The sequence below is a fragment of the Parasteatoda tepidariorum genome, chromosome 4 (assembly GCF_982258835.1).
Source record: "Parasteatoda tepidariorum strain Cologne lab strain chromosome 4, Ptep-v5.0, whole genome shotgun sequence".
Lineage (NCBI taxonomy): Eukaryota > Metazoa > Arthropoda > Arachnida > Araneae > Theridiidae > Parasteatoda > Parasteatoda tepidariorum.
The window spans coordinates 3629147-3655624 of record NC_141758.1 but is presented as its reverse complement, the minus strand read 5'-3'; the positions used below and the strand labels follow the sequence as shown (position 1 = coordinate 3655624).

Genomic DNA, 26478 nt, shown 5'->3' with positions numbered 1-26478 from the left:
TCAGAGTCGTAAAAGATTTATTAAAGAGTGAGTACAGGACGCAAAAATGCCGAGCAGACTGTGTAGGGGTCAGGTAACGGGCATTGCATCAGAAAGGTTCTGGGTTAGAATTACGGGCAAGGCATGGATGTTGTTTCATTCTCTGTACTATCTGTCTTTCCTGTGGGAGCAACATTAGCCCACAAATCTGCTCTGTAAATGCTTGTGTTAACACAGGTGGGCTTTGGAAATAAAAAAAACGGGACACAAAAATCATCTATACTTTATAACTCATCTTCTGTGAAAAAGATCGGAAGCAATTTACTTAAAAAATAATCTGTTCCTTTTTTTCCAATTGAAAATGTTGGAAGTAAGTATTTAGTAATTTATAATTTGAGGTTTTTTGTCAAAATAGTGACGATGAATTTCGATTTAATAATTATTTAGATTGAAATAAGTAAATAGGGATATAAAATTTAATTTTGCCAATAGGGTTAGTTTGGCAAATGCTCACAGATCTTCAAATTATCGAAATAGAATGAACATATAATTTTTTTCTAAATAGATTACTTAAAAAAAAAATTCCTCCGATAAACTCGGTTATTCAATTTTGATCATATTTGATTATCTGACATTTTTCAAATATTTTGATTTTTTCAACATATTTCTGTACCGTGAATATGTAAATCATCTACAAATCGTGTATAACAATAAAATACTACAGTTTCGCCTAGTTTAAAGAAATATTAGAAACAAATCCAGAAGAAAAAAAAAAGAATATTATCCCTGGGTTTGTAAAACGTTATTGGTAAAACGTTGTTAACTTTTAAAACGTTGTGTATCAATTAAATATTTTTAGAGAGTGGAAGCTAATTACCTTCAAGTAATTCTAAATTAAGGGAACAAGATCTAAAAAGTTCTTTACAAAGTCGTCATTTTCGTTAAAGCGAAAATAATTTAAGTATGATTTACTTTTATGTGTCTTAATCTTGCCAATAATTAATTTTTTGTATTATTTCCAGCTTTCAATTTATATAGCAATTATACTCTCAGAAAATTCTGGAGGTGCATTAATTAGTTAAGATTTTTGAGAGTGTTGAAGATAAATTTCTACTTAAAATCAATAATGCATATAATTTGGTACATAATACATTCAGTGTTTCGAAACCTTGTCCACAGCTGTTATCAGGGCCCGACTTAGCCTAATTGGGGCCCGGGGCAAAAACTTCTTTGTTGGCCCCCTCTGCTTCACTACTTCAGTAATGAAGAACTGGACTTCATGGAGGAATTAAAATTTTTCACCTCATTATACATATGAAACAAGAAAATTTACTAGAACCTAAAATAGCTATAAAGTCCCCCCACCCTCCAATGGTCAGACAAAATAACGTTCTGTCCCTTTTATTGATTTTCTGACAATTCTATGTGCATCATGCCGAATGCAGTTTTCTGATTGTAAACTTTGTCATCCAGCTGCAAAAAATTCATATCCTTGCTGACTATAGGGCGGAATTCAGTTAAATTTTCGCAATTACGACGGCTCACTTAAGTCAATCAGAAGCCTGTATTTTCGTAAACACATCGCATTTTGCGATATGTAAAAATGCAGGCTTTTGATTGACCAAATTTGTTCATCGAAATTGCAAACATTTAGCTGAATTCCGCGTTAGAAAGCCATGGATTTATGAAATATAGATTTTTCGTATTCATACGATAGATTAATGAAGAAGCTAACATAAAATTGACGGATTTTACACTGTACTGATATTTTAAACTTTCTATTCGATTTGGGGGCCCTGGGGCAACTGTCCCGTTACTGCCTTTGTCAGGCTTTGGTTGTTATAACAACTAGAAACGATTTTAAACTGCAAAAAGGACATTAATTTTTTAGAATTTCTTTACATTAGAAAAATTGTAATGTAAGAAGAAAGGTGAACTTTACAGAAGAGGACTGCAAGGGATGGAGTGGTTTCCACCAAATTCTGAAGCATCTTTTCTGTGACATCTTCAATTTCGTCTTTGGTCAACTGTTCCACCAGCCAAGCCAGAACTTCTTGTTCCTCCCGCATGTCTCCTGCAAGCAACAACAATCAATCATCTTTACCGTTGTGAGGTTGAAAGAAGAAATCACTAAGAAATATTAGAAAAATATTTCTGGTGTGGGAAAAATAATTCTAGTGTTACGCCATACTGGATCTCAATCATCAGCGTTATGAAGTTAGTCCGTTGTGCCTTTCAGTGATTCTCCCTTCACGACCTGTACTATCCTATATGAGTCATGCCTTTCTGACTCTATCAGATCAAGACCACACGAACGTGATTTTAATTCGATACTCTCGTATTATATCTCGAATACTTACTCTTTAGTACGTATACTTTCAGAGCTTATGCGGAAGCGCTTTTCTTTTTTTAAGTTAAGTGCTTTTTCAGCTGTTAATCCAACATGAATGGGGTAGTTTTATCAAATAATAAATATACATAGCGAAAGTAGGTTGCTTTCAATAGGCAGAAGTTAAATCAGTCCCCCATGGTTTGGTGTGGTCCCTGTGTATGAAGACCAAAGCAACATTCAGGGACACAGCAGCAGAAGTTCTTGAAGCGAATTTGCACCCTCCTGTCCTGCCAACCACTACAGAGATCGGGGAAGGGTTGGGGAGAAGAAGAAAAGCTTTTATTCTATGGATGGTTGAATGAATGTAAACAATAACAAGCTTTCTAAATGGAAGAAATTAAGAAAACTTCAGGTGTATCTCTCCGATTATGTCATGCTTACGAGGTGATGTTTGAAGAGGCTTAATATTCTAAGAACTTTTATTATTTTCACTTAAGTTTAAATGTACGCTTAATTTTACCATTCATAAGAGTTTTCCATAAATTATAAATTCTAACAGGTCATGAACCTCAAACAAATTTAACAAAATTAATACCACAGCGTAAGTAAAGTGTAAGGTTAGCCACATTTTGAGTGTTACCCTTTATTTGTCTGTATTTGTGTAATTTGCACGGTTGGCTATTTTTTGTGTGGCATCATAGCAAGCTTGCGGAGTGTTCCGAATTCATTTTTTGCTTGTTTCGTTGATTGCATTATATTGCAAACACTACTAGTACAATAATATAGGATGGTGCGCTTTTTCAAGATTGGACGTAAAAATCAATCGGAAGTTGTAATCGGGAAGTTTAACCCCTAGCGTTATCTGTGCGTTGCTTTGCGCGGTCAACCATCCATTGACTCACAATTCACAAACTTTTGACAAACTACAAATCACTATTTGGCAAACAGTACTGTACTACTAATTAAGATGTTTATTTGAGAATGCTTTTATATCATCCAAGTTTATGAAATCTGCTAACTCATTTTGACATGGAAAGAAAGAACGAAATGGCGGTTGGCGGGACAACCGATTTACGGGTGACGTCACTTTGCTTCTAATACGCATGCTCTGGATCTTAATAGAAATGATGCTCTGCTAAATCTTTTTTGCCTCCCCAATAAACTGTTTTTCTGGTATAGTATGCCGCACTAAGCAGTTCCCAGCTTTAGTTACGTATTCATAGAGCTAGACCTCTTTTTTTCTATATTCTTTAGTTTTATGTTTAAAGAAGGCTAAAAATTCAATAGGGTGTTCCGCAAAGAACACCCTTAATACGTAATAAAATACCACAAATTGAAATTTCAGTTTTGCGAATTTTTCAATTGCTCGAAGAAACTAAATAAATAGAAAAGCTATTCAGAAAGACGCTAAAAAAATTCTGCAGAAACTGACTACAGATTGAAAGCTAAACTCCTATCGACTCCCTCCCATCCGGAGAGTTAAAAATTCTTGTTTCTTTTTCTCTTTTCAGTTAGTTGCCGAGTGCATGAAATACCTTATAAATGTTACCGTGAATAACCAAAATGAGTGGTTGTTGACTTCCACCGGTGAATGTTGACAATCACTTTGGTAAATGTCCGAAATATATACCAGGTCTAGTGAAGTGCCTGGTATATATTTGCCCGGTATGTCCTATATTAATGTTTTTTTAAGGTCTAGTGATACTGCCCAGAATGCATTTAACCTAACACTGATGTTTCTCCTAATCTATCCTCAGTAGATATTAAAATATCGAATAAATTAATATCCCGTCGGATATAATAAATATTTCGGATATTCACCAACTATGTGATTGTTGACATTCTCTTCATCTCAGTCATTCACATAAACAATCATTTTCTGTGGTTCAAGAAAATTTGTTGTCGTCTACTTTAATTCACAAAATGTTATACACTTCTGCTAAGAATTTTTATTCATTATTACATACTCTATCTACCATAGATAATATGTGATGGTCGATGTTTACTTTGTTGAAGATATCCTTTGATAGAAATGCCACTTTTTCAAATTTTAATTTAGACTTAAAGAACTTTTTAAATATTTTATTTTGTTTCTTAAGTCTTTCAAAGCTATTTTAACCTTTTGTGTATTGATTAAAACTAGAATTTCGCAGATATAAGTGGATAAAGAGACTAAGATTCATTTAGCTTTTTCAAAGTAGAATGAAGTTACGAGTGCATTTGGCGCCAAACGGTCGACCCGTAACCATAGTCTCTCTTTTGGCAATTAAAACGGCAAGAGTGTATATATGAAAGTGGTCTAAATATGAAAGAATTTATGTGAAAAGAGTGGATATTATTTTCTGTTGTCAACCACTTTAGCTTTAAAAATAAACTGTACATTGATTTCAGTTATAAATATATATATTTATAGTATTAATATCTTAATACTTCCAAATAAATCCTAATAATGAAACCTTCTATTACCCTATTTTTCTCTTTCAAGAAGGAACCGTCCTTTTAAGAGGACGATAGACGGAAGGAGAAAATTTTCATTCTATTCCCTCTCATTGATATTTTAGGGTTTAGAGTTCAGGTAAATCTCGAGTAAACCACGACATTTCAAATGCTGAAAATAGGCTTTTAAAATATCAAAATGCATACAAATCACTGCAGGATAACTTCCCCACTGTGTAATCCTGCACACAGGTTGCTTGCATTCAGATATATGAAAAAAATAAATAAAAGCAAATGTACACTTTTGAAATTTTATGATTTACTGTAAATCAACCAGAACTCAACTTTTTTTCTTCTCCAGTTTAGATTTTAAATTACTTACAGAGATGAAAAAGGAATTTGTGCCAATAGATGAAGAAGAAGGACATACCATTGTAGACATTTGGCATCTGGTTGTAAAAGAATACCAACGCTGGAAGATATTCCAAACCATACTTCTCTGCAGCACCCAGGTCACTTGTTTTTAGAAAAACTATTTTATGTTCATCAGCATCATCGTCGATTTTCTCGAGTTCAGTTAAAACTTTCGTATCAGACGTGGCATCATCTGAATGGAACAAAAGAAAATATTTAACAAGTAAAGATATTACAAAATATTTGAAAAGAGAACTTTTCACCTTCTTTATTGTATGCTTATTAAGATTTATAAGTTATGAATCAATTTAGCTCACATAAAACAATAATGGCTAATGCTCGTTTTTATTAGTACAAAAAAATAAAAGTGAGAAACTGATACAGTTGATTATTATTTATTAAATTACTTCAAAATATTTTTTTTCATGATATCAAAATGCAAAATATTTCGAGAGATAACTTTTGATTGTTTACCCATGGTATACCTTTCTTAGAGAAAGTGCGTTTATTTTATTTCTGATTTTGTAGCATAATTTTTTTATAGTTACTACTTAAAGTTTCTTTCATTCATAATCTTCATATGATTACTTTTTACAGATTATGGTGCGATACGCTTCGCGTTAATTATATTTAGTTAAAAAAAACATACTTACAGAAGAGAACGGCGAGTTGATTGTGTTTTTTGATCATTATATCCAAGAGTTTATCAGACACTTCTTCTATTTCATCCGTTGTCATCTGTTTCACCAACCATTTAAGTACTTCCTCTTCCTTCATTAAATCACCTGCAGGAAAATTGCGCATCAACAATCCAGTTACAAAAATGCCAAGTTAATCAAGTATAAACTTTGTGTGGAGAGTTTCAAATACATCTTTGCAACTTGGAATACTTGCTACTTTGGCTAATCATTCCAGGCTTTTTGGCAGAGAAGTTTTCTTGGTTCTTTCGTTAAAATTTCCAAATAAAAAACATTCATTGAAATAATTTCATAAGAACTTGCAGCTATTATTTCACATAGCACAGTTTTCGCCGACTTCTATTTAACTCAACAATACAGGTTGAAAAACCATTATTTTAAATGGGTGTCCTGTCATTTAAGAGCATATTTCATAACCTGAATTCAATTTACAAAAATGATACAGTTTTGAAGAACCTTTTGATCTGAGGGAGTTATGGAAGATTTCTAATTCATTTTCAGATTTCAGAAGCATGATTATGATTATGCTATTGTTTTTTTTCTCTTTTTTTTAAAACTTTAATCTGAAGCTGCTGAGGATGGTGAATATTCTTTGAAATAAAACTTACTAATATGTAAAAAAATTTGGAGGACGTTATAGCAGAGGAGGAACATATCATTTGGCGAATTCCGTACCACCCTTATTGGCATTTTAAAATGTTAAGTTTCGAGAAAATAGAGTTTAAGGAAATTTAGGGTGAAACTACAAAGTTTCAAAAGCTGAAGAAATGTTTCCAAAATATCAAAATGCTAAAAAGGCATTCCGAGTCATCCTATCATAATTTGTTGATGTTTTGAAATTTTTTTTAAAAAGTATATAGACACCGCTTTTTAAGTTTTCAAGGACCGTACGAACACTGCATAAAGGTTTTAATTTAGACGTCTGATGAAATGCGTGAAACGGATGGAATCACTCACCTCTGTATATGCTGGGAATCTGACCCTCAAAGTAGACGAGAATGGGGAGTTCATCGTCAATTCCATACGATTTAGCCAATTCAGCATCGGATATCTTGACGAAGGGTAAATTTCTTTCGTCAGCTTCATCATCAATGTTCTCAAGCTCTTTAATCACTTTCTTTGATCTCTCAGAGTTCTTGTCATCTAAATGAAGAAAATGAATTTCAATAACAGTCACGTAATTTCTTTTATTTCATGTAAATGAGTTCATTTTTTGTTAGCAATGCGTCCTGTTTTACAAAAGACAGAGAGCGAGAGAAAGAGAGGGAGGAGGGCTAGTGTAGACAAATAGAATATTTCTCTTATTTATCACTCTAATTTTTTTCTCTAATGTTTGGCTGATTGGCGAAACTGTGCATAATATAGCAAACTAAAAAAAAAATGTTTTTATAGTGGAAAAAAAATTCCCAATTTTTGCTTTCTTTTCAAATTTAGATAAATTTTATCCATTGGTTTGAACAATAAGACTTATAATATTATGAATGAACTAGGGGGCTAAGCCCCCAGTTCGCTGCCGCTCAATAAACTCCGATGATTGCTTCGCAATATTTGTCTTTTCTTGGCAGAAAACAGTTTTTCTACTAAGGTTAAAATTATTGCCTTAACGTGTACATACTAAAAAGAATTCTGTTTGCTTACGCTTGTGCCTCTACTTCCCACATCCAGATATTACTGTCTATTAGTATTAAAAATATTTAGATCTCTTGGTGAACAGAAGTGATTTTTCGAAGTAATCATTTTTCAAAATAGCATTTATATTCTTATAACATTAGATTATACAAACAAATTTGATGAGTTCACAACCATAATTTAATATTTTCGCTAATAATAGCAGTACTGGAAAATAACCTTAAATTAGGGATGCAAAAATATTTAAAGGAAAAAAATACCTATGCGACTTTTGTTAATTTTATGCTGATGACAACCAAAACAATATTGAAATGAATGAGGAAAAACTGGATCCTACCTCGTGATTTTCAGGCCAATAGAAATGCACGGACAACAATGGAAAACTCTGACATTATTATTAGACATATTTAAGGCTCCTATGCTATCAGAGCTGACTTATCAAGCAATATTGGAGCAAACAGACATACTCAAAATAAAATAAAAATCGTCACTCAGCTTTAGCTGGTAAGTTTAGTCGTAACATTTTAGCAAGCAGCATTATTAAAAACTATTACCTTTTTACACACAAGCGTTCTCAATTTTAATTGGCTGTTTTCAGCTTTAGTCTTCTGTGATTGGCTATTTGTTATCATTTCACTCTCTTCATTAAAGATATGCTTATTACATACGCAGCCTTCCCTTCAATGAATGAATAATGAGTTTAAACGACATAATGACTGCACGGTGGACAAGTCAACAGACTTTTAATGGTAATGAATTTACATCAAAGCTAACAGAAATTTTCTTTCTCAAGATATATGGAGTCACTTTTCATGCAGATATTATATAGTGGCGCTCACAAATGATAGAACTATATTTTATATTCATTACAAATTATAAAAGTTTTCTGAAGAAACCTGATACACTATTTACATATTTACCCAGACAGAAATTGAAGATACGAACAATATTTATAATGCTAGTGTAATGACGACTAAGGTCATTTTAATTTTAATTTATCATTATCAAAAAATTAAAGAATTTCCTCGCACTATTATCAAGTCTTACATATATATATATTATGGTAGTAAAGTTTGTCGTAAATACGCCGTAGTACCACAAAAATTAAATAGCAGAACTAGCTACCACTTTAAATATTTAAGAAAATAAAAAAACATTCACAAGCGCTCAAGTAGAGGAAAAGTTGTAAATTTTGTGTTTGTTAAGGATTAATATAAATAACTATGAAGAGTTTTAGGATTAATCAGTGTATTTTTAGACTATATTAGCTCCATTTTGATTTTACTTGCTTTTTTAAATTAAATAGCATAAAATAAAAAAAAAAAACATATTTTGTGGCGTGTCCACACTAACCTCATGACATGGAGAAAAAAACTTTTCCTTTTTTAATAAAAAAGATTATTAGCAAAGTATGCATTTAAATTATTCTATCTATAATTTAAAATAAAGATAAATATTAAGATTTTATTGAAAAAAATACCAGATATTTTTAAAATAATGATTAGTATTTGAAAGAACAGTTTTCTCTAAACCCTTTTACATTTTGTTATGTATAATTGAGGTGGATTAGAAATTTAATTCAAGATTTATATAAAATGACAGGTGGGTATAAATAAATGTTAGAATCTTGAAATAATTTATTAGGGAGAAGGGGGTCAGAGAGAAGAGAAAAACGCTGCTATCAGAAAAATGAAATAGATATGTAATATAGAATGTCTCATACGAGTCTTTCTATATTAATTTATTGATAAAAATAAATTCTCTTTTCATTTTAAGAAGCAGAAATCTTTCTTTGACAAATAGCCATAAAAAGTCAAAATCTCAATTAAAAGATTCTTTGCTGAAGTTAATGGGTATATGCTCAGTTCTTGGAAATATGCTCATGAATGAAATCTCAGAAATTCCATTTAGTCTACATAGCGTCATGTTCTTAATCCAATAAAGCTCTCTAAATTTTCCCGTTTGAATAACGTGTTAAGGATATTTTTGCAATCAATCCAGAATTCCTGTTTAAATAGCGGGAGTCATGGAAAAGGCTTTTTTATATTTTCATGACTAGAGAAATCTGTGCCAAATCCCAACATCTCTGTTATGGGAAACCATTGTCATCCGTGATAAAATCCAACGTAAGCTGTTGAATAAAATTTTTATAACTTAATAAGATGCGTATTTATTTGAAATAGCCAAAGTCTCTAGGATTATCTAGTCTTTGAAGGTATTTCATTACATGTATAGAAGGAGGATTTTAGTTTTTTTTAGAAGTAAGCAATTTTGGTGATTTTGTACTTACTTATACCTATATGAATTGCTCCTATGACGTCTAAGCTATTAGTGATGCAATAAGGTTTTATGCATGAATATGCTATGCAAGGGATATAAGTAGAACAAATTTCAATCATAAGGAAAAATAGGTTTACTTACAAAATAGTACACTTAGAAAGTCTGTGTTCTTTATCATTTGTGCTAAAACTGTTGCTGAAATATCCTCAATTTCATCTATATTCATCTGTTCTACGAGCCATTCCAGTACTTTCTCTTCATTCGATAAATCTCCTGAAATAAATTTATTAATACGATGAATCAATCACTTCTTAAAAATAATAATTATAAAAGACTAAAACTGTTTACTTAGTTATTGCTATTTGTCTTAAAGGGTAATATTAGCTTTATATTTTTAAATTTAATAGAAATCCACTCCTTAAAAAAGTTTTAATCAACACGTTTAAAATATTTTCCCAAAGTTTTAAGACAATTGGATTAAAACTCCAGAAAATAAAGAAGCCTTAAAAACTGTGGTGTAAGATCGATCCAAATTTGGTGTTGAAAAATTCTAAAAATTGTGATTTATTTCAAGTAAATACTGAATCAAGCGTTCCTACATTCTTTAAAGGGTGTTTTAAAATTTAAACTCCAATGTGAGTAAGCTTTTTCCAAGATGTATTTACTCTATTAATGAATTATTTTCGTTACTGTTGGTCTGCCTGTAGAAGCCGCCAAACGATCACTACAATCGAGCACGAGAACGGGAAAGTTTGTTTTTACCTCCCACGATGCTAAACATTGGGCAGAAATAGAAGTAAACTTCTATGAAAGGCATGTATGTTTTTATTTGTATATTAAAGGTAATTATATTCTCATCAGAGGATTTAAATGAAACTGTCAATTTTATTTAATCATTTTAAAATATTAATTTCTCACAGCATCAATTTTGTTAAGCCTAACTCGAATTCATATTAATATTGTGCGTATATTTATTGTGTGTATTAACAAGTATATTCATTGTGTGCATTGTAAGTATTAACAAGTTATAGTTTTTTTAAGAAATACTGTATAGATGAAATTCTAAATAAAAGATACTTGCTTTATTGTAAAAAACTTTACTGATTCTTATGTGCACCATATGAAATAACTGTAATGTTAAAGTTTAGTGAATGACAAAACTGGTAGCAACTACTTTACTCCAAGTGGTGAAAACGATCATATTTGCTTTTTGGAGTTGTGAAACACCTAAATCCAAGAGTTATTTGTGGCGTTTTACTTCAAAACTTTGGTGCAAAGTAGTTGCCTCCCTATTTGGTGTTGAAATGCACAAAAATTTTTTACTATGTAGGAACAGAAATAAAATTTTCTTAAATGAAGTCAATGGGAATTTTCTTAATAACGTGAAAAATTTACGTGGCTTCTTTTTGATAGAATTGACAGCTCCATTGGAAATTTGGAATTGTTCAAATTTGCTGAATATGGATCCAAGTTGAACCAATTGTTAAAACCATGATACTATGGTTCAATTTCAGTAAAATTATGGTTTTTGTTACCTTGCCAATGCAGCAAATTTATATTGCATTATGGTTTATCATTGGATATATTTTTTGTGATAGTAGATATCGTACGAATAATAGTTTTTCTTTGAACGCCACTCATTTTAAGCAGCAACATATGGTTTAAGGTCTACAATATACAAATATCGTACAAATTGTGTACAAACATAATGTGCAAATATTTAAGCGTAATATTTATATTGTACAAATATTTTACCTAAAGGGGGAAAAAGTTTTATTTTTCAGTTTAATATTGTTAATAACTTCGAATTTTTTCCCTAAAGTTGTACTACATTTTATGCCAATAAAATACTCAAAATAAATGTACCTTGCTTACTAAAATTAAAATTGTTATAATTCAGTATCCGATAGTCTTGAAAAAGCATTAATAAATTGACGGGTGGTACGGATAAAACGTTCCAAAAGGTAGGTAATTTGTTTATATACGTCGCACTATGGCTGCACAATGGCCTACAGGCAATGGTTTGAGAAAAATCCTCGAGGATGACCCAAAGACCTGCTATCACAATTTTGATCCTCTCCAGAAAGGTTGCTCCCCTCCCCCGCTTTGGTAGCCCGACGATCAACGCGCGAAGTTGAGCACTTTACGGTAGAACAGTTCAACGAGGATCGAAACCTCGCACCCTCGATCCTTACGCAGGCTGATCAAAGTGGTCACCCACCCGCTTACTGACCGCAGCCAATGATGCTTGACTTCGCTGTTCTACGGGGAACCGTGTCTTTACGATCAGTCCATTGCGGAACAATTAGTTCAAAAAGAAATTAGTAACTGTTTTTGAATAAAAAATGCTAGAGTTTCGTGATTAAATGATAAAAAAAATATAATCGACCCCTTTTAGTAGTAACGACATTAATTCACCTTCATAGAATTTTGGAACCTGTTTCTTATAGAATCCAAGAGTGGGTGGGTTTTTAATGCCGTAAAGGGATTCCAATTGACTGTCATCAATTTTCACAAAAGGTATGTTATGCTGATCACAATCGTCATCTATTCCTTCCAATTCCTGAAGAATCGTCTGACTTGTATTACTGGAACTATCGTCTGCAAGTATAAGACAATGACATTTTACACCTTTCCTTACCAAATTATTTAACGAAAAAATAAACTAAGAAAATCATCACATATTTTTACTTCATTATTAAATATAATGAATTGAAACTAAAAATAATGTAACCCTTTACTACGTTGAGCTAAAGTAAATTCATTTCTTTAAAAAGAATGTGCAGAGATTAAAAAAAAAAAAAAAGGTTTATGCATGTGACTTTCTTAAAAAAATGTTCTTTCTTCAGAACTATTCGACCAGTTCAGACAAAATCTTTTATTTTGCCACTCTTTCAAGTGATTTAAAAATTTATGTACTTCACAAGTCAAAATTGTGTTGACAATTTTTAAGTAAGGTGGTAATTAATTATTGAAAAGCATTTTTGTGTATGAAATTATCTTCGGATAAACAAACTTTATAATTGTGTGCAAAATTTATTTGATTGTCTTAAAAAGTTCCCGATATATGAAAAATATTAAGATTTGTGTAGAGAATTTTTGAATTCATTGCATTTTGCGATGCACAAAAATAAATCAACCTAAAGGGATTCATCCACTCTCCTGCGCAAACGACCCTATTTCCAGTTGGTGGCATATTTTGAGGGTAGAGAATCCAAATCTGTTGAATAGACTGTTTATTTATTAAGAGAAGGATTTGTGTTTGATTTCATAACTTAAAATATAATCAGCAAAAATTATCATATTTAAGGTTACTCTTTCGCAAAATCAAAATTGAATCCCAGAATGTGAAGATCCGATTATCAGATCAAAAGTTATTCAGGGTGGTTTATTTTTCAATTTTATGCACTGTTTATGTTACTATCAACTGCTTCCTAGAATGCCTGGCATTTATCGGTAAAGAATTAAACATGATAATAATTATTTACTCTGTGTGGGCTTTGCACAGAATGCATGCAGGTTTTTCATTCTATAGATTGCACGTAGGTTTGCTAATAGCCATTCAATCGATGTCTTATATTTTATTTTATAACCGTCGTTGAACAGCCCACCAAATTTTCAGTTTAGAACTACCCATTTTAAACTCCGTATTTTTGTAATTTTAAACCCACTCCAGAAGACCAGGGAACTGCTGGATCAAGCAATGGTCGAAATTTGCCTTCGTGGATGACTTTTCGATGAAACTAACCCGTATTTGTGTTACATGGAGAGGAAAACCACGGAAACCTCCCACGGTTAGCCTGACGGCAAGGGGACTCTAACCCTTGCCATATATAGATTTCTACATGATTCCTCTACCACTGATAATATTTTATGTCAGCACTGTGGCTGATACGAGTCGGGTGCGTTATTTAAATTCCCAAGCCATTACTGGGATTTGAACCCGATTCACCTCATTGGGAGGTGAGCACTCGATTCCCTGAACGGTTCTCAATAGATGTTTGAAAAAATATGCTTATGTGCTACTTTTCTAATGTAATGTTTTCCCAAAATCTGAAATTTGTAAGTTGGCTTACATCTGCTAAGTGCCTGTAAAATTTCGCCAAAGCAAAAAATCCCCCCAAAAAGCTGTCAATCAAAGCAGAATCTTTTCATCACCGATAAAAAACGAGATAAATCGTACTAACAATTATTTCACTCCACAGATTAGGGATCAAAACTTACAGAATAAGACGGCTAAGAAATCGGATGCTTTTATCATTTGAGACAACACTTTGTTTGTGACATCTTCAATCTCATCCGATTCTTTCTGATGAATCAACCATTTCAAAACTTCTTCTTCGTCAGACAGGTCACCTGTAATTTAGAAGCAATTATTGAAATAGGATACCAAAAGAAAAAAATAGGCGATATAGAGGGTAGAGACGTGGACATTGTTTTATAGATTTGTAAGAAAAGCATTACTTTGAGCGAAGTATTTCTTTAAAATTAAACTCTGCAGAGGTATCTTGATTTTGAATTAAACTAAAGCTAATTTGGATAAATGCATTTTTTAAAAATGCATTTTTTAAAGATGTTTTTTCCCACACTAGCCCCATGACATGCGGCTAGTGTAAACAGGTCACGAGGTTACTTGTGGACAAAGCATAAAACTATTTTATCTATTGTTTTTTATAAAAAAGTGAGTGAGATAAAAATGCTGTATAACTTCTATTTTTAGTGTTTTATTTTAACGATTTTATTCCAATTATTTTATTTTACTTAATTTTAAAACTTACTGTATGTATCGAAGTCAATAACTTTGTCCATTTTAAAGGACTACATCATATTCCCTACTAAACAACTTTAAAGGATATTCTGGAGTATTTGAAATGGTAACAAAAGTTATGCTCTACCATTTTATTTTTTATTAGGTAAACTTGAATTGCAACGCTTTTAACTGGAGTGACTTTATAATTTAAATACATTGATAAGACCTGATTAGTTTTTAAGTGATAGAGATTGTGTAATGAAGCAATCATGACCTACAAATAATTTTTGCTAAGCTTTACGTTTAAATATTATAGAAATCTATAACGTCTAGTTTCTAAACTAGGTAAATACTAATATAATATTGATAATTTAACTATATTATAGTTATAGCAAAATTATTTTAAAGAAAAGTGACATATTTAAAACTGTATTTTTTCTATTTATTTAGTAGAAATAAATTTAATTTCAAGTTCTCATAGTATTGGTGTAATAAGACGTGAGGGGTTGTTTTTAATGAACAGGTTACTATCTGAAACTATATATCTGTTATGTATATAGTTTCAGATGGTAACTATGTATCTGCTGCAAGAAAATGTATCTTTACAAAGCTTGTTAAATTATCGGTTACTTTCTGTACCTGTTACAGAAGTTGTTATTTTGTTTGTACCTGTGACAAAATATCAGTTCTTGACTATAATAGAATAAACAGCTATAATACATACGTTTATCATCTTGAATTAGTTTTAGATACTGATGCTGCATTCTGTGTTTTCGTTTATTGGAAAAAAAACGTATTCATTTCAATATGCTGCTTTAAAAAAGCTTTCATTGACTAACCCATACTAGCAATCAGTACTATTGTTATACAGAAGCACGAAGTCATTTTTTTAACAATCACATAGATATGCGTTTTTTTCTCATTTTGTTTTGTATTTAGAACTGCTCAAGCACCCATTACACATTCTTTGAATAAGCCAAAAAATAAGCTTTTGTTTCTAGTAATGAGGTTTTGTCGTATCACTTAGCATTTTGTAACTGATCTTGAAAAGTAGAATGTAATTGTTTTCATGCCCAAAATTCCGCAACAATTACGAAATAATGTTTCATAAACAGTTTTATGAAATGTTCTACATCATACAAGTTCTGCAACAGTTAGGTTCTCGATTTTATTTGATTTGTTTTATAAATTTATAGTGAAAGTAATAAAAATTATTATAAATGTATAATATTTTTTTTAAAAATTAGCTAGTACTTAATGCAAAACTACAAGATGTTTATGTATGTATCTCTAAATTGTTTTATATGTCGTGATATCCATATTTTTTGAAATCACATTTGTAAATGTTAAAATATGCATTTTGCTATAAAAATTATTTGGGTTAAAATGGAAAAATTGATTGCTAGCTATGCAATAAGTTATATTTTTTTATATTCTTTAATGTTAAATTTGTTATTGAAATTAAAAAAAAAATAATGTTAAAACTCAAAGAAATGAACATTTTAGTAAACAACAGGTTGCGCTGTGGCGTTGCTTGATAAAGCATCGCCAACTGTCTTTTGAGTTTGCGTGATCATTTCAGCAGAAAAAACTAACGCACTCAACTACTGATCGAAAATATGCCCAATACATTTTACAAAATTCACTAAACATTGAAAAACTTGAGGGAATGTTTGTAGAAAGGATGGGCAAATTAAAACACATACCCTGAAAGAAGTTGGGCATCCTTTTTTCAAAGTACACCAGTGTAGGAAAATCCTGTATTCCATACTGTGCAGCGACATCCAGATCAGAAATTTTGACAAAAGGAATCCCATTTTTGCTTGCATCATCATCTATGGCTTCCAATTCTAATAATGTCGTTTGACTCTCAGCATCAGTGGCGTCATCTGGATTCAATGAGCATGGAAGAGGATACATAATTTATCAAAAGAATAACATTGTAATGGTAATACTGTAAGCGTAAAAATATTACTTCAAAGTCATATTTTCTGAATTAAGCATCTATTAGTCTTTAACTTTTTAAAAAACACAAACTTACTGTCCAATTATAAATTCAAAAGTATTTGCTTAAAAAGGGATGACAAATATAAAACAATAGTTGAAATTTTGTTAAACTTCCCATTTCCACAATATATTATTTGTCAAAGAAAAAGAAATATATTTATTATGATGTCAGCCTCAAAAGATTATTGCAGCTTTCAAGAAGGTGGCTCTTTAGGCATGGTGGCTCTTAAATGCATGATGCCTTAATGAAGCATGGTCTTAATGCAACTCTTCAATGATTGATTATAGTTATAAAGAATTTAAGATGAAAATTTATACTTTCACACAGCATTTTGTGGGAAACTTTTTATTGTAGTTGCAGAGTGACTGAAAATGATAGGCGCGAGCATAAGGTCAAGAATCCTGGCATTAATCAGTAGTGTGAAAAGTGTGTGATGTATACTCACAGAAGAGGACGGCTAAAAACGTTGTGTTTTCTATCAGTTTGGGCAGAATGTTACTGGATACATCTTCTATGACATCAGAATCTAAATCTTTATGAGCTTCCAGCCAACTCAAAACAACTTTTTCGTCATGGAGATTTCCTGAAATAAAGAAAGCGAATGCATGAATATTCAATGAATGAGTGGTTTAACAAAGCTGTGAATGGATGAATAAATCAGCTAATCAATGAATGAGTAACAGGAAGAAATGGCGAATGGATGAATGAATGAATCAAATGTCAATGAATCAGAAAATGAATGTACAAGCCCATTCCGTTAATGCGTTGATTCTTTCATTCGTGAATTTGTAAAGATGCCACTGAGCCCAATTTTTTGCTGATAGGATGTCTCGTTCATTCATTGTGTCACTAAATCATACATTAAGTCGTTTATTAAAAAGCTGACGAATGGATACACTGATTCGGTTATTTATTGAGTTACTAATTCGTTCCTAGTTCATTCGTTAGTTCATTGACTTGCATATTCAATGAATTGTTGATTCTTTAAATCATAAATTAACTCATTTATCCATTTTCTATTTCATTGATACGCTGTTTCATTGATTTTGGTGATTCTTCGATTTATGGATTGATTCTTTGATTTGCTATACGACTCATTTGCGTACTTCGGTTTCTTAATCGTACATGAGGCAGCACACGTTTTTACCGAAATTGGTAGTAAAGAGTTGAAATAACATTAGAAATAATTTTGACCTCAAGTAAGAATGTGAATTCACGGATGCATCTAGAGTTTTGACTCTCAACTTTTTTGTGGTTATGGAAGCCTAGCTAATTGAGCTTACTAGTAATCTTAACTTTATTAGTAATCTTTATGAACTGGCAAAAAAAGGACAACTAATTATTTTCGAAATATTTGAGGTGGAGAATGATATATTTTAAATCATGAATTTGCTCTTGGTGGTTGTGTGCATGCGCTGAAAATGAATAAAGTCAACTGAATGACAGTTTTCAAAATGGAACTGTCACAAACGTTGAGAATAGCTATCAAAGAAATGTATTTCTTTAGTCATAAATTTAGTTATTTTATTTTGAATTGAAAAGCTTAATAGGAAATATTTATGAAACATTTTGTAATCGCACATCCTCGATATTATTGATTAAAGATGTACATATTGATCTTGAATTTTTAAAAAAAATTTTGCTACTTCCTTTTTTTGTTGGAATTTCATTATTTTAAATAAACCGAAAGAAATGTTGAATAAATTATGAATAAATAATTGGATATTGCTAGTTTAAGAAAACCCAAACTCTTGGAACCTGCGTGATTTCCAGGTTTACACAGAACATCTTTCGGGAAACGCTCTTGCATTTTTAATAGTATGAATTTCGACTATAATTAAAATGTACAGAGTGTTTCAAAATAGCATGGGGCATAATAAAAGGTTATGGATCTGGCACATAAAAAGAAAGTCAATGTAGGAACATTAAGTAGCAAACGCTTTCCGGAGGTGACAAATTATACTCAATAAGCAAAGACAATTGAGATTTTTGCAAAGAGCTTGTTAACCGATATTCTAATCTTATTTTCTTCTCTTTTGAGTTACAGTGATTTGAAGGGAAATATTTTTGCTTTATCGCTGAGAAGCTCAATTAGTGTTAACGAAACATTTGCACGAGCGATTAAATTTCAAAGTCGCCGGATCTCGCTGTGGGTCGAAAATGACATGACTTCTGGTGGGAAGGGAGATGGTTTGTTGTATCGGCTGCAGTTGACGCGATTTTCATTTAAACAAGTTATTGATTCTCTTTATTCTTATCTAATAAATTTTTTATTGATTTCATTACTGTCTCAAGATGCGTAACTACATCAATTTTTATGTGTGTCTTTAATCTAATATTTGAACAAAAAAAAATTATCCAAAAAAGAAAGGGCTGTTCAATAGAAAACAATAATGCTATTTACTGAATTTTAGAAAGGCACTGATGGCAAGAAAAACAGTAACGGTTCCACTCAAATTAAGTTTTTAAAAGACCTGATAAGTAATTAAAATAAATAATGTGGCAGTAGATAGTGCTTTGCTTTTGTCACAAATGTTTCTAATGTATAATGCTCTCAGTCATTAAATATTTCTTTTAATTATTAAAACTGTGCAAAATAAAATTTAAAAAACCATTCGCATAATTTTTAGATAAATTCTATAGTGCGAAAGTCATGAAAGCTTAATATACTGATATCACATTAACATTTGCAGATACAGAAACAGATACAGAGCACACGTAAAAACAAAATCTGCAGCCGTAATCATATAAACTCCAGCTAATACATACCCTCTCCCTTCCCACCCATAATGATGACATTTTCGACCAATAGTGTGATTCGGCAACTTTGAAATTGAATCGCTAGTACGTTAACTATTTGCAAAATATCCCTAATAAACATAAATAGTTCTGAATCTTTTTATTTTTACTATATTTAACGTTTACAGCCCGTAGAGGTGACAAGTTTGATTGTCAAAGTTTTATCCAAGCTTCTGAAGACATGCTGTTGCATTGAATTTCCTATCACTTCAAATACGTACTTCGAAAATAGGAAGATTTCGAAAATTTACGTTAGATTCTATACGCTTCCGTCCGTACGATTGAAGAAACTACGCATGCTCTCGTTTATTTTATATGCTAGATATCTTTATCTTATTTTGGCGTGATTTACGTTACAAAGACTAAGCTAAAAGCACGCTGCTTATAGCTGTTAAATGTTGTTTTCTGTGTTTAAGCCTATACCTTCGAGCTAAAAACATGGACACGGAATGCGAATTTGAAGAAATGTTATTGATGAAATGTATTGATGAAATTTAGAAATAAATAGTGGGATTTTACAACCATTGGTTCATCCAATAAAAAAAATAATTGTATAGGTTTTTGTTTAACATTATGGTTGTCTAGTTCCACAAGAAACTAGATATATTTTTGCTATTTAAAATTTATAAATTATACTTAATTTAACTGTACAATTTAGTTAAAATAAGTTGAATACTCAAAAGAAGTTTGATAATATTTTTTAAAATAGTAATAATAATAAGCTGCATTCTTTATAGCTGAATTCACCAGAATTTCCCAATTTTTCTGCTCACAGATTCGCAGTTTTTCGTAGAGCTTGAATCGTATGCCGCAGGTAGTCTACATCCATTTGTTTTGATTTTGCGGTCAAAGTTAAAATGATATTCCACTACGTTAGCGTTTTTAAATTTCGGATTTTTGCGAAATCTTTTATTTTCATTTGCGTAAGTTTGATATTTTGTTACGGCCGCAAGCGCATTTCTTCAGAACTGACGCGTGAGCACTAGAAGTGTGCATGTGCAATTACTTCTAAATCTTACGTACGGGAGAGTACGGAAGCTAACGTATATTTGCGAAATCTTCCTAACATTTCACGTACGGATCCTAAGGGGAAAAAACACGTTTCATGGCAAATTCTCTATCACCTGTAAAAGTAACATAAAATTTAAAGTTTCGAGAAATGTGAGATCAAGTAAACTTAGAGAAAACCATGAAGTTTCAAATGTTGAAAAAAAATTTAATATCAAAAGATAAATAAATTATATTAGGATCACGATGGGGAAGTTATTCTGTAACAGTTTGTTTGCATTTTTAAATTTCGAAATTTTTTTAGCATATGAATCCAGGTTAACCCTTTTTATATACTTAAAATTTTATATTATTTATGTGGGCGTAAAACAATTTGCCATTAAAGGTCTCTTCTGTGGAATAGCACCCTCTTTAGTGAGTATAATATTAATGAAAATACATTAAAAATGAAATATTTTGTACTTGGTGTTTGCATTACACTGCATAATATAAATTTTTATATAGTTACTTTTCAGGTTTTAAGACATGTACCAGAGTTGTTTTTTAAGGAAGTGCCGTTTCGTCATGTATACTAATAGGTGATGCGTACATCGCAACAATTGCTTGTGTCGTGTCCCGGCATTCCTTGCAAACATCGGTGCTTAGTTGTGGCTGTGTAGGTAAATTGTACTGTCAGTTCTGTGTCTTTAAAATGTTGTAATTTAACAAATCGTCCGCACGAGATACGGTCAGTGATGCATTGTTAGTCGGCAGAAATCGTGTCTGCTGCTGCATACGTTCACTGGCAGACTTGTGAAATTACGATATGTGAAGTAGCAATATTCCCTGCCATGCTGACCGAGAATTTTGGTACTCTATGACAATGACTCTCTCTGCAACTCAGATTCCAGCTTTATTGGACTCTTTTGGTTGGAAAGTTTTAGACCACCCCTCCCTACAATCCAGATCTTGCGATCAGTGATTTTCATCTTTTCCGATATCTCAAACATCATTTTGGGGGAAATCTATACAACGATGGGAAAACAGTCGTGACCTCTTGGCTAAGGGGACAGGAGACAAGTTTGTATGATTCCAAATCTAGTTGTAAGGTATGATAAGTGTTTAAAAAACTTGGCATCTATGCTGAAAAAGAGGAGAAACGTATGTGGAATCTGAAAATAAATTTGATCCCTGAAAATTTTCTTTCGTATGGTTTTTATTTTCATACGGCCCTTACTTATAATACAACCCTCGTATATAACTAGAGATACTTTAACCATTGAAACGTCATTGTTCCTATTTTGGAGAATGTCCTTCGCTAAAGATTAGTATCCTAACTATTTTATTGTTAACATTTATCTTGGATAAGCAAGACATTCGTCTTTATCAAAAATACTTATGCTATAAAAATCTGTTACATATTCGAAAAAAAGAAATTCTTATACTTTCTAACCTGGCTAACGAAATGAAATGGCTGCTTAATTTAATCATAAATGTGCTACCATTCTTTCTACTATGTTACTGTTCTCTCTATTGTAAAATGTTAGCTTGCCAGGTAAACGGTTATAATTAAAAAAAAAATTTAAAAAAGGAGAGAAAAAAGAAAAGAAAAAAACGTGAGATGAAGCAAAGAAAAATATTCAAAGTGCCATTTGTAATTCAATCATGAGAAAAAAAATTTAAGACTTATCTCACCCTTTTATAAAAGAAACATAAAATTTTGACATTCTTATTTTATTTTTAAAGAGATGACAATTTTGAAGTTTTTTAAAAGCGAAATTTTTTAAAGTTTTTGTATCATTGTCATCTTGAATGAGAAAAACGAACTCCTTACCGTCATACAGGAGAGGAACTTTATTTCGGTAGTAGAGAAGAGCAGGCAGGCTCTCTAATCCGAATTCCAGGGCCAGTACTTCGTCGCTCACTTTGACGAATGCGATTCCATCTTTATCAGCCTCATCGTCTATCTCCTCCAGGTCATGAAGAACTGCGCTACTTTCTGCCGAATCATTCTTATCTGTGTGTTTCAAACATGAACATGCATGAGTAGTCGATCACAATTAGAAAAGTTTCATTTTACACATTCGAACAAGGCATCAAATGTATGTGCATTGGATTACAAGGGCGAAACAGTCAGCCAATGCGAATGTACGGTAAACGTGGTACAGTGAAACCTCTCGAGAGCGACCACTCTCAGTTCTACAGGGAAATGGCCGTTGATGGAGGTGGATCGTTCTTAGAGGTTGTCTCCATAGACTTCAAAAATGTTATCGAACGTACATGATTTTTCGAAAACGATTTTAATTTTAGTCGGCGTCATTTACTTGGTGCGGAAATGCCACTTGTCTTGGCTTCGTGAAAAGACGTATCGATGAATAAAATGTAGCGTCTGTAGCGTCTCAAAACTGATATAATTATGCGTAAAATAAATTTACCAATGATTTGGCAATATAGTTTATTTTGATTTGGTTATTCTAACTGTAACTTTATTTTTCTTACATGTGGGCATATCATTAATAGGTTTTACTTTATGTACTTTTAAATTATGTTTGTTTGTCATTAATTTTTCTTTGCATTTAAATTTAAATTTTTCTTAATGCTTCTTTTATTTCTTTATCCATTATGGGGCCACTATCAATTTTTGGTTTTACCACTGATAACAGACAGACTCCTGTGTGTTGGCAGGCCGTGTGTCCCCTGAAGCTGTCTTACTAACACACGTATCTTATATTTTATTCGTTCTATGCTTGAATTTCTGACTTTCTACATTGACATGAAAGAATACTCACAGAAGAGAACAGCCACAAATTCTGTCTCGTCTATAATACTCTGAAGGACTTTGGCGTTCACTTCCTCTATGGCATCCGGTATTTCAAGAGAATCAATATTAGTCAGCCACGCTAACACATTGTCTTCATTCATTAAGTCACCTGAAAACATACACTATGTTGATTCCTTTACAAAACAAAGCAATCATAAAATAGACACATATTTTAATTCATTTAAAAACTGTAGTGTAGAAATATCTTTGAATATGGATTTGAACAACCAAAGAAGAAGCGCTTTATTTCAAGTTAACACCAAAATGAAACACTCTTTAAAGATAGTTAAACAAACACCCATAAGGGAGAAATCTCCCCACGTGAATTATTTTGCTTCATAAAATACCAATTTTGGCACACTTTGAATATTGCCACTACAAGGATACCTCAGACGACTAAAAAAAGTAAAAAGTGATAAATAATAAAATACAGAATTTTGTTAATTTATAAAGATAACCCGTTTTTTATAGCACAATTTTCAGTTAACTATTAAATTTGAAAGCTTTACTTACTTTATTTATAAAAAATTGGGCACCTGGGCCGCGTAGCTACCCCTATCCCATACATCTAGAAATTTACATAAGTTTAAAGTGATAAAATTTTGAATTTAGCAGTCGATGTGGTTGCTAATACAAAATTACAAGTACTCTGCTTGGGTAAATAAACAATTGAATATCGAAACTAAATTTACACATATAAATATAAGCATATAAACATAAACATAATTTGAAATATACATACATACATAGTAATACATAGGTAATACATAATACGTAGGTTGACATAAATAAATATAGTAAATATAACATTTGAATATCGAATCAAAATTGACATTTGTTGACATATATAAATATAAGCGAAATATTGTTCATTAAATACAATAGAATTTGCAAAAGAATTTAACGTGCATAAGTTGATAAATATATATGCATAAACTGGCTATATTATCAGAAAATAAAATTTGATGTAATTTAATTTAACATAAGTCAAAGCCTACTGTGAAAAGTTCAGTGAATTTAACTTGAGAGTCTTGAAAATAAAAATAGAACTCACTGGGATTGAGATGTAAATTTGAAAGCTATAACTTTTATATTAAATATGAATAATTTGAAATGTAAGTCATAATGGTAGTTGCTATTGAATATTTAGAGATAATAAATGAATAAAAGGGAAGTGAGTTTCTACCACTTTTTACATTTTTAGTCGCCTGTGGCAGCAATGCCAGTACATTGTTTACAATGGAGTACGAATTTGTTGTTCTCTTACACGCTGAAAAACATCTAGAGAAACAAAAGTAAAGGGTAATTTTATTTTAATTTTTATATCTCTCTCATCTGTTCAGTGAGTTTAACTTATATATATATATGCATATACAGGGTGTCTCAGTTGAGCGTTTCAAAACTTCTAAGAGGGGTAGGGGGCATCCTGACGACTCGAAATCATATAGCAATGTGGGGTCGGAAATGCTTTCCTGAAGCGGTGACGTACACAGAAGCACCATAAAGAAAAGATCGTAAGTGAAAAATCGCTATAATAATATATTGAAAAAATTATATGGTACATGGGCCAAAGTAAGTGTTCGAAGTTTCTGCCACCGGCTACAATGTACACCTCACATCTCCGGCGCATGAACATTCTGCAATACTCCAGGCATATCTCGCAGGCAGCTACTGCGATTCTTGCAACCAGCATTATCAACAGGGTGTCATAAACCAGTGTTTTCATATGACTCCAGAAATCAAGACATGATAGGTCGGGTGACCGAGGAGACCATGTAATTTTCTCGATGTATTATTATAGCGATTTTTCACTTACGGTCTCTTTTCTTTATGGTGCTTCTGTGTACGTCACAGCTTCAGGAAAGCATTTCCGACCCCACATTGCAATGATTTCGAGTCGTCAGGATGCCCCCTACCCCTCTTAGAAGTTCTGAAACGTTTAACTGAGACACCCTGCATATATATAAATATATATATATATGAAACAAAATATTATAAATTATAGCCTTAACTATAAACTGAATTCAAAATTTTTGCTTGTTAAAATAAATAGACTGCCACAATCTAATTTTTTGCAGGACGTTGTAACCACTAAGTAGTTTGAATCTGTTACCTGATTGAAAATTTCAATCACTTAAAAAATATGTAAATAGGAAATAGCAGTCAGCATGCTCCAAGTGCTCAAAAACAGGATCTTATTTTTAAGACTTGCCAGACGTGAATGAGAAGAGACGAAAATGACTTGAAATAAAAAAAACGAAAAATTGCCTACGAAAAATGGAAAAATAAAGGTGAGAAGCAAAATTAGAAAAAAATTCAGCAGCCGAGAGAGAAAAAAGATGAAACAAGGAAAATCACAGTGGCCGAGAGAGACGAATCAGGGTAAAATGCATTTCCGCCCGCTATGGAGAGAAGTTGAGCAACTAATGTCGCTAAAAAAGAAATCAACATTCATGTGAAGTAAATAAGATTAAAATGCATCAAGATGAGCTGATGTGACTGAGGTTGGAAAAGTTCTCGTATTGTGGAAATTATATTTATGCCCAAGATTCTAACAATGTTCAGTAATTAAAGATATCTCTTATTCTTGAAAACGGACAAATTTATCGTGTTTTTATTTAAATAGCTCCTATCTGTTTCACTGATTAACGAAAACATAATTTTGCCTATTGTTAGTTTTGTGAATAATAATTTGCTTATAATTTTAAAAATATGAATAATTCATAAATAGGAATTCTGACAGCAAACTATAATTTTTCAATGACTTTCAAAATTTAGTTTTTCAAATCGTATAGAAATTTTTGATACTTGTAAAAAATTCTATCGGGACTCATTCTACAATTTTTAAATTAACTTTCGATTAATAATTGAGTACTAATGAATATGTTTTGAGAAAGAAAATGTATACCTGAACGTAAAAATGAAGATTTTTACAAGATTACAACGTCTGAAATTTTTTGAAAAGTTTGAATCACTGGAATAAGATTAAAAAAATCAATGTTCACTAAAAAAATTGTGTTGAAGAATTTTTTTTCAATTAAAATTAATTTAAACTATTATTTAGAGGGACGAAACGAAGTGTCAAGTAGATGATTCAAACGTTTATTTTGTTTTCACATTAATTAGACGATTGACAAGATTTCAGTACGTTTTAAATAAAGATTTCGAGTAACGAAGTACAATGGTTTGGGATTCTTTTAAGAAATCAAACGAAACTTTGTATTTAAGATATTTTGATTTTGCAGAGTATCCAGATACTTTTCTCGAAGATCTTGTAAGAATAATATTCATGGATAACAATGGATCGATTCAGAAAAGCTGATTTGTTAAAATATTGAGATGGAT

At 31.6% G+C, this 26478-nt stretch overlaps 1 protein-coding gene across 1 annotated transcript in view; it reads right to left on the bottom strand.

Annotated features, from left to right (window-relative positions):
• LOC107453912 (uncharacterized) overlaps positions 1-26478 on the bottom strand; it is an 87382-nt gene that overhangs the window by 46128 nt on the left and 14776 nt on the right. Inside the window, exons 3-13 of the mRNA XM_087160529.1 lie at positions 23102-23242; positions 22147-22329; positions 16972-17109; positions 16225-16407; positions 13993-14124; positions 12187-12369; positions 9910-10041; positions 6817-7002; positions 5815-5946; positions 5178-5354; positions 1922-2053 (exon numbers count right to left, since the gene is read on the bottom strand). Of these exons, the coding sequence (XP_087016655.1) occupies positions 1922-2053; positions 5178-5354; positions 5815-5946; positions 6817-7002; positions 9910-10041; positions 12187-12369; positions 13993-14124; positions 16225-16407; positions 16972-17109; positions 22147-22329; positions 23102-23242 (1719 nt within the window). The remainder of the gene's footprint in view (positions 1-1921; positions 2054-5177; positions 5355-5814; positions 5947-6816; positions 7003-9909; positions 10042-12186; positions 12370-13992; positions 14125-16224; positions 16408-16971; positions 17110-22146; positions 22330-23101; positions 23243-26478) is intronic.